This window comes from Mercenaria mercenaria, chromosome 3, assembly GCF_021730395.1.
Source record: "Mercenaria mercenaria strain notata chromosome 3, MADL_Memer_1, whole genome shotgun sequence".
Lineage (NCBI taxonomy): Eukaryota > Metazoa > Mollusca > Bivalvia > Venerida > Veneridae > Mercenaria > Mercenaria mercenaria.
Window position 1 is genome coordinate 82433479 of NC_069363.1, and position 9394 is coordinate 82442872.

At 34.7% G+C, this 9394-nt stretch overlaps 1 protein-coding gene across 2 annotated transcripts in view; it reads left to right on the forward strand.

Moving 5' to 3' along the window:
• The window catches only part of LOC123524253 (transitional endoplasmic reticulum ATPase), a 30012-nt gene extending 20831 nt beyond the window's left edge, over positions 1–9181 (forward strand). For both annotated transcript variants that reach the window (XM_053539077.1, XM_053539076.1), the window contains exons 17-19: positions 852–1010; positions 1760–1917; positions 8292–9181. In XM_053539077.1, coding sequence (XP_053395052.1) covers positions 852–1010; positions 1760–1917; positions 8292–8382 — 408 coding nt within the window. In that variant the 3' untranslated portion in view covers positions 8383–9181. The remainder of the gene's footprint in view (positions 1–851; positions 1011–1759; positions 1918–8291) is intronic.
• Positions 9182–9394: the final 213 nt, after the last annotated feature.

A 9394-nucleotide genomic window follows, 5' to 3' on the forward strand; every position in this document is an offset into this window, starting at 1 on the left:
AGGGAGAACAATCTCAATATGGCTTTCAGTGCGTCGAATGTTCGTTAATTCCGATGAAATGAGTGTGATGATTACGACAAAACTGGGCCTGTTGTTCGATTTTTTATGCACTCAAATGTTCATGTCGTCCGCTTAATTGGTGCAAACTTAAACGGTTTGATAGTTGGTGTTACATGCTATGCAAACAATCTAATTTTGACACGGTACTGATTGCCTAATTGTCACATGTCTACACGTATTCAAACTTTAACAAAGGCGATATGCAAACAAGTAAGCTAGCAGACAATTATTGATTTTTGTCACAGTTGTCATGGCAAAGGTGTTAAAGTACAAAGTGTACAGGTACATGTAGTTTTAACTCTGGTTATGATCAAATTAAATAACATCCGCGGACTCGGGACTCGGTTTTTTTTGTTTGTTTTTTTTTTTACCCATGAAAATTCCAGAGCCAAGAGCCTACCGCGTTATAACGAATACCGCGGTATATCGAGTAGCGTTATAACGGGTTTCGAGTGTAGCTGTCAATAAATCTTTTTATGTTCTGTTACATTTACAAGTTCTTTTGTCTAGATAAATTGGTGATCTCATAGTATTGAGAGAGAAATATCTGACGTGTTGATTTTGATAGGCCGGCCACAAGCGGCAAGAAAACAATCTTTATGTAGGCTTGATGTGTCAGTTTAAGATCGTTCTTTATGATTGACTATTTTACACGATGTTTTCAAGTATCAACCATTTGCATAGCTCAGTTCTACTTTGTCAGCAATATGGTATCTGTGGCTGGAGGATTAGTTTTATTGATAAAATCTAGTGTATTAAATATGATAGAAATTTTATGTTGTTTTTAACAGGATGTAGATTTAGATTACCTGGCAAAGGTAACGCATGGTTTCTCTGGTGCAGATTTGACAGAAATTTGTCAGCGAGCATGTAAACTGGCAATTAGACAGTCTATAGAGGCAGAGATCAGGCAGGAAAGAATGAGACAGGATAATCCAGATGCTGATATGGTATGTTTAGTTTATGCTTGTGAGCTTCAGCTTAGCTGTAAAGAAAGCCAGAAACTAATTCGAGTCCTGAAATGGATGTAGAAGAAAAACAAGCAGTAATCCTGAAGAGGCATGGTTGACACTGCAGTTAGGTTTGAAATTATGTGTTTAGTTGCAGACTCCATATTCACTGTACAGTTGGTCTCTGCATTTTGAATGTTTACCTCGAATTTGTAGACCTTTTTGCTCATCAAAAGGACATTGAAAAACAAAAGTTTATGGGATTTTTTTTTCCAACTAAACGACCTGTCATTTTAAGGTTTTACAAAGATAAAGAAGTAGTAGTCTTAAAATGTGAGAGGCAGAAATGAGATATCAGGGAAAACAGTTCTGGTTTTAGTCTAAGCGTTATTTTGACTTCGAATAGAGAGGCCTCTATGGTTGTGTAGTTGCTAGCTCAGATTCACTTTTCTGTTGTCACTTTTGGTTTGAAATCCCACCCAGGATGTTAAATGCTGGCCTGTAAGAGCCAATCTAGCTGGCTTATAGGTCATTGGTTCTACAAAGATGTCTACCAGGGCTGCGATGGTCACTTATGACTTAATTCAAAATTATCTCAATGCCAATTAATACATAGCAACCAGTCAGACAATGAAATAATATAGCACAGTTTGACCCGTTAATTTTAACCTGTATTTAAAAGGATGAACTGAGCTTATTTCGTATTAAGACAGAAGATGAAGTGATGTTGAATGTTTATATTCAAACAGGAGGTTGAGGAGTATGATCCAGTACCGGAGATTGTTCGTGCCCACTTTGAGGAGGCGATGAAGTTTGCTCGTAGATCTGTCACTGACAATGACATCAGGAAATACGAAATGTTTGCGCAGACATTGCAACAGAGTAGAGGTTTTGGTGGAAATTTCAGGTAAGTGCATGTATTAAGGAGGCAGATTGTTAAGGCAATTTAATGGGACAGTGCTTTGTTTGCCATACATGATAAGTGTTTCATAAAAGGTAGGCAACACTTGAATGTGAAGGGTATAGCTTGAAGTGTCAGATTTTGACTATAGGAGCTGGTTAGCTGACTGTGTACAGGTCTGTTATTGTCCTGAAATGTTTCCAGATGTATAGCCTCATTCTCAACTGTGAAATGTCAGTGTTCACTTAAAAAATCCTCAGTTCACCTCAAGAATTTCATAAATTCAGATTTGAAAATTCCAGAATATTTTTACAGAATCTTACAGAGAGATGACATGTACTTCTGCAAACTTGCTCATTTTAGTCATATTTTAGCTTACCCGAGCACAAAGTCCTCATGGTGAGCCTCTAGGATCCTTGAATGTCTGTCTGTCAATGGTCCACAATTTCTTTAAAGAACATCTCCTCCTAAACTGCCAAGTCGATTTCAACCAAACTTCATAAGAATGTTCATGAGGTGATCCCCTTTCAGATTTCTTCAAAGTCTCTTCAGAGCATGGCAACCAAATTGAAAAACTTCTAAAACCTTCTCAGAGCTTGTTAGCCTGATATAGAAATGAATTCGCAGAAATGATCCTTGGGTGACCCACTACAAAATTCCTTCAAATTGTTCTGTTTTAATAGAAACAAGGATAGCAGAGGGTGGTGTGCGTTTTCCCAATATGACTATGTGGAAAATTTCGAAAATCTCTGAAACCACAGGTCTGATTTCAAAATAATTTAACATCAATGCTCCTTGGTTGACACTTTACCAAATTCCTTCAGATCATTTTGTTCCTGAAAAAAAAAAACTATCACCAAAAGACTAGTTTCTCTAAATGGCTTTATGAAAAATCACTGAAACTGCAGGTCTGATTTCAAAATACTTTCTCACAGCAAAGTCCTTTGGTGATCCTCTACCGAATTCCTCCAAATAATTCTTATTCATAAAAAATGATGGCCTTCTTGGAGCATGGCTAGTGTTTCTTTTATAGCTATTTGGAAAATCTCCGTCTGATTTTGAAATAGCTTTCTTCCTTGTTCCAAAATGATTCAATCCAGCTATTAATGTCAGGTGAGCAATCTAGAGCCATCATGGCCTTCGTGTTAATAATGGCATCTTTCCCCAATTTTTGGCAGTTTTGACATGCTTTTCATAGTTGCACATTAATTAGGGTATCAGAATTTAAATGTATAAAAAATGAAGTTTAATTTGACAGTAGTACCTCAGTTTGTGACCTTTCCGTTTTAGTTTGGATTAAAAGCATTAAATTTTATGTAACAAAGCTGTGATCTTTGAAAATTCAGCATGAATGTGATTGATGTGACAGCTTGTGACTGCACATAAATTTTGTTGGGGCAAACACACACACCTGTTCCAAGTCCTCAGGGGACGTGACCTTTAATTTGCCCATAAACAATTTCTTAGCCTTGTATATGCTGTAGGGGTGATTAATGTACCAGTTTTATGAGGAGTCGTTGAATATTTACTTACATAACTTGGCAGATTGATTTACTCGCAAAATGACGTTTTAAAGTTGCTTTGAAGATGGAGTGATTATGTTCAGAATCGTGGTATACTTATCAAATATAATCAAGTCTTTTTAGCTCATCTGATTTTTTGAAAAAAAATGATGAGTTATTGTCATCACTTGAGCGGTTGTCGACGTCGGTGTCTGCGTCGGCGTTGCCTGGTTAAGTTTTATGTTTAGGTCAGCTTTTCTCCTAAACTATCAAAGCTATTGCTTTGAAACTTGGAATACTTGTTCACCATCATAAGCTGACCCTGTATAGCAAGAAACATAACTCCATCTTGCTTTTTGCAAGATTTATGGCCCCTTTTGTACTTAGAAAATATCAGATTTCTTGGTTAAGTTTTATGTTTAGGTCAGCTTTTCTCCTAAACTATCAAAGCTTTTGCTTTGAAACTTGGAATACTTGTTCACCATCATAAGCAAACCCTGTACATCAAGAAACATAACTCCATCTTGCTTTTTGCAAGAATTATTTCCCCTTTTGGACTTAGAAAATCAGTTTTCTTGGTTAAGTTTTATGTTTAGGTCAGCTTTTATCCAAAACTATCAAAGCTATTCCTTTAAAACTTGCAACACTTGTTCACCATCATAAGCTGACCCTGTACAGCAAGAAACATAACTCCATCCTGCTTTTTGCAAGATTTATGGCCCCTTTTGGACTTAGAAAATATCAGATTTCTTGGTTAAGTATTATGTTTAGGTCAACTTTTTCTCTTAAACTATCAAAGCTATTGCTTTAAAACTTACAACTCTTGTTCACCATCATAAGCTGACCCTGTACAGCAAGCAACATAACTCCATCCTGCTTTTTGCAATAATTATTGCCCCTTTTGGACTTAGAAAAATCATTTTCTTGGTTGAATATTATGTTAAGTCAACTTTTCTCATAAACTATCAAGCTATTGCTTAAAACTTGCAACATTTTTCACCATCATAAGTGGACACTGTACATCAAGAAACATAACTCTATCCTGCTTTTTGCAAGAGTGATGCCCTTTTTAGACTTAGAAAATAATGGGTAGGACAATATTTCTATTATACAAAAAAAATCAGATGAGCGTCAGCACCCGCAAGGCGGTGCTCTTGTTTTGATTAACCATAGTTGAGGGTTCATATGTGTAGGAATTGAACAATGAGGGTATTGGCTTTAGTTGTTAAATATCCGAGCATCTGAACAATAAACCGTGGTGACTAAAAAAAAAAAAGTCACCAGAATGCCTTATTTTCATTATGTTATGCTCATTGAAATATTATGATGAGAACGATGAACTTTCTTCCAAGTACTGATGGGACAGGACATGACACAGCAGTTTGATGTCATAAATGATATCTGATGTCATAATATTCAGTGCATATCAGCCGTTGTTTATTGCAGAATTTACAATGCTTGACTTCCATTTCTGACAAAGTTGAGCCATGTTGGAATGGGTGATCAGTACAAAATATATGATAGCCTTCCTAGTTAGCCAAGTTGGCTGAACACAAGACTTCTGGGTGGGGTTTATTGATTCTCCAAAATAATAATTGGAAACAAAATGTCTTCAAGTCTTCCTTAACCTTTTATTTATGTGAGGAAGTCACTTTTTGCAGCCAACAGGTTTACCACTAAATCATTTGTTTATGACTGAGATATTGCTTATGATTGTCTGACTCGGTAATACAACACAAAATAAGCAATAGATAAATAGGTATCAAAAGTTAAAGCCAGTATTAATTGTATGTAAATACCAAATGCAATTTTTTTTTGTTTTTAGTTTATATTAGTGTTGTAATGCTTATAAGCCTTTAAACTGTATGGGAGATGTTAAAAAAATAAAATAAATAAATAAATAAAAATTTAGAAACACCTCTCTTACAAGATACAATTTCTAAAGCTTTGAGAAAAAACATTTTTTCAATAAAGCTGTGGTCTAGAAGCTTTAATGTTTTAACTATTTCATTAGCATCAAAGAATGGTAATGAATTCATTCCTGTGTGAGATATAAATTAATCAGCCACAAGTTCCCTCCCTTCCTCTATTTGTCTCTTTTCCCCGAAGGCCACATGTAAGTTTAATTACCTCCCTTTGTCAAATGATTGACATTTATTGTAATATGTTTGTGTGTGGTCCACAGCTGTATAACATAATTGTCATAGGCCTAGGTAGAACTCCCATATATGTCTTGGCACAAAATACACGCCTGACAAACTCTAGACTGCTACTGTCGACGGAAGTATTAAAGTCACTTACCAGCGCTCAACAAGTCCTTGAAATTAAAATGATGGAAGACTAATGCACCAATAATTGTTTCATATTTAATAAATGTGCTTTATAGAAAAACATCTGCGTAATTTACCGCACAGGAATATTTTCAATACATTTTTAAAACTGTAAACTTTTTTATGTTCAAGATAGTGTTAAGATTTATAGATATTTTAGAGCTATTAATATCAATACTATTTTTTGTTTTTGTTGGTGGTAGTGATTTATACTTTGTGCAGAATGTCAAATGGTACGAATATTAATGAACATGACTGTCTCTGTACACCATTTGTGTAAATTGAATGGAATATTTCAAAGAATCTTAAAGTGCTTCCTTGGGCCATCTTTTTGTTGATTGATGATACTGGGATGAACGTCTTTAAATTCAGAATCATGAAAATAAATTGGTTCATTTTGATTGGGACTTTCCTGGTCTAAATACATAAAAGTTTTAATTTTGCAATATGCTAATTTTGTATGCATTTTGTTACAGCTTTGCACTAATATTACATGCTTTATAACTGCGGTCAGATAAGTCAGGATAGTGCAATAAATGTTTGTTTTAAAGTTCTATTTATTTTCAAGGTCCTGAAGTTTTGTTTGTAATCTTTTGCATTGGCGTTGTTTTTCATGGTCTACAGTGTCTTGTAGTAACGGTACCATGTTCAGAAAGAACAAAATCAAAATGAAACCTTTTCAAGGGTAAAATGCAGCATGGAGAGCAAGTGTAACTGAACAGCAGTGTCAGAGTAAAATAAGCTGAATTTGGAGACCAGTCCAAAAACACAAGCATTTGATTGGTTGATTCTAAGCACAGTCCAGAAATTAACCAACCTCAGTTTTTAGCTCGACTATTCGAAGAATAGTCTAGCTATTCTACTCACCCTGGCGTCGGCGTCGGCGTCGGCGTCGGCGTCACACCTTGGTTAAGTTTTTGCATGCAAGTACATACAGCTATCATTTAAAGGCATATAGCTTTGAAACTTATTTATTCTTTTTCTAGGTCAATTACCAACCTCACTGGGTCAAGTTCCATAACTCTAACATGTATTTTGAGCAAATTATGCCCCCTTTTGGACTTAGAAAATTCTGGTTAAAGTTTTACATGCAAGTTACTATCTCCAAAACTAATGCAGATATTGAATTGAAACTTCACATGTGTCTTCGGGGTTATAAAACTAGTTGATAGCACCAAGTCCCATAACTCTGACCTTTATTTTGGCCAAATTATGCCCCCTTTTGGACTTAGAAAATTCTGGTTAAAGTTTTGCATGCAAGTACATACAGCTATTACTAAAAGGCATATAGATTTAAAACTTATTTTTTCTTTTTCTAGATCAATTACCTACCTCACTGAGTCAAGTCCCATAACTCTGACATGTATTTTGGCCAAATTATGCCCCCTTTTGGACTTAGAAAATTCTGGTTAAAGTTTTACATGCAAGTTACTATCTCCAAAACTAATGCAGATATTGAATTGAAACTTCACATGTGTCTTCGGGGTTATAAAACTAGTTGATAGCACCAAGTCCCATAACTCTGACCTTTATTTTGGCCAAATTATGCCCCCTTTTTGACTTAGAAAATTCTGGTTAAAGTTTTGCGTGCAAGTACATACAGCTATTACTAAAAGGCATATAGATTTGAAACTTATTTTTTCTTTTTCTAGATCAATTACCTACCTCACTGGGTCAAGTCCCATAACTCTGACATGTATTTTGGCCAAATTATGCCCCCATTTGGACTTAGAAAATCCTGGTTAAAGTTTTACATGCAAGTAACTATCTCCAAAACTACTACAGATATTAAATTGAAACTTCACATGTGTCTTCGGGGTTATAAAACTAGTTGATAGCACCAAGTCCTATAACTCTGACATGTATTTTGGGCAAATTATGCCCCCTTTTGGACTTAGAAAATCCTGGTTAAAGTTTTGCGTGCAAGTACATACAGCTATTACCAAAAGGCATATAGCTTTGAAACTTATTTATTCTTTTTCTAGGTCAATTACCAACCTCACTGGGTCAAGTTCCATAACTCTTAACATGTATTTTGAGCAAATTATGCCCCCTTTTGGACTTAGAAAATTCTGGTTAAAGTTTTACATGCAAGTTACTATCCCCAAAACTAATGCAGATATTGAATTGAAACTTAATATGTTTCTTCGGGGTTATAAAACTAGTTGATAGCACCAAGTCCCATAACTCTGATATGTATTTTGGTCAAATTATGTCCCCTTTCGAACTTAAAACTCTTTTGATATTTAACATTTTGGGTAATAATTTCCTGCTTCTGTGACAATATTTCGAATAGTCGAGCTTGGCTGTCTTACGGACAGCTCTTGTTAACCTTGGAGCTAGGTACCATTCTTCAGTAAACATGTGACATTCAAAAAAGTGATTGCAAAAGGTTGTCACCTGCAAGATGAAACTTATTTGACAGTAAGGTCTCACGAGTGTTTCAAGAGAAAAATTCAAACAGAAACAGCTGACCATTCACAAAAAAATGCAAATTATGACCTTTATTAATTTGGTTGTGATTTGAAATATATCTCTTCTATTACAGATTTCCAGGAGCCGCCGGGAACCAGGGACCAAGTCAGGGAGGCAACCCAGGAGGACAGTTTGAGGAAGGAGATGATGATTTGTACAGCTAAACATAAAAACTATTCTTCGGATATTTATGATAAAAAACGTGATCTAAATAAATATGTGAACTATTTATATATATATGTAATTATTGAGGGAAGACGTTCCCTATTGAAAGCCTGGATGTATTGCACGATAATGAGTGACAGCTATTTTGGTGTACGGATAATGTGAATATTTCTTTTGTTTTTCTCTCAACTCTTTTCAAAAGTGCTATTTCATAAACAGTTGCAAAGATTTACTTTGTCTCCATATCTGCATTTTGTTTACTTTATTTACTTAATAAATGTGCTCATACAAATTCATCATATTAAAGTGACAATTGAAGATTTATGTTCATTCGTGTATCGTAACATTCGGCTTTGTGTGTTTAGTTTTTTCAAGTACCTTCACGGCAGTTTGAAATTAAACTTAGAACAAATTATTGCATGGGTTTTGATGTTTAATCGTTCCAACTTCTACACAGAAGATACAGAAAGAAATTAAATTGGACCTTGGGCTTAATGAAAATGATTTTAAATCTATGATGCAATTTTTCAAAAGCATTAAAATCATTCTTTTCAAGAAAATTCTATTGTATGTTGATGTTTTACTTTTAGAATTTCACTTGAGTATAGCACTTCTAAATTTCCATGTTTTTGTCATAAGGTAGAGAAAAAAAAAGAAAAAAATGAGCTGATCAGAATACTTCACTGATATTAACAATGTCTAAAAAAAAATAAGCAAGTTGGTTATTTATTGATGTATTTAAAGTGACGCCCTCTGGGTATTGTTTTCATGATTTTGTGTCAATAAATTTGCCGAATATTTTGATTTTATTTTATATTTTGTTGGGTACTCGTCTCACCTTGAAATTTTGAATTACTTGGAACTGTAGAATCTTTTCATTTCATTGGAACAGAATTACGTGGATTTGACCAGAATGGCTATTTATGGTAGTGCAGCATGTTCGGATCAATATTTTTTTCTAAAAGAAGAATTTGATTAAACCCTGTTATTTCAAAACATCCAGATATAGTA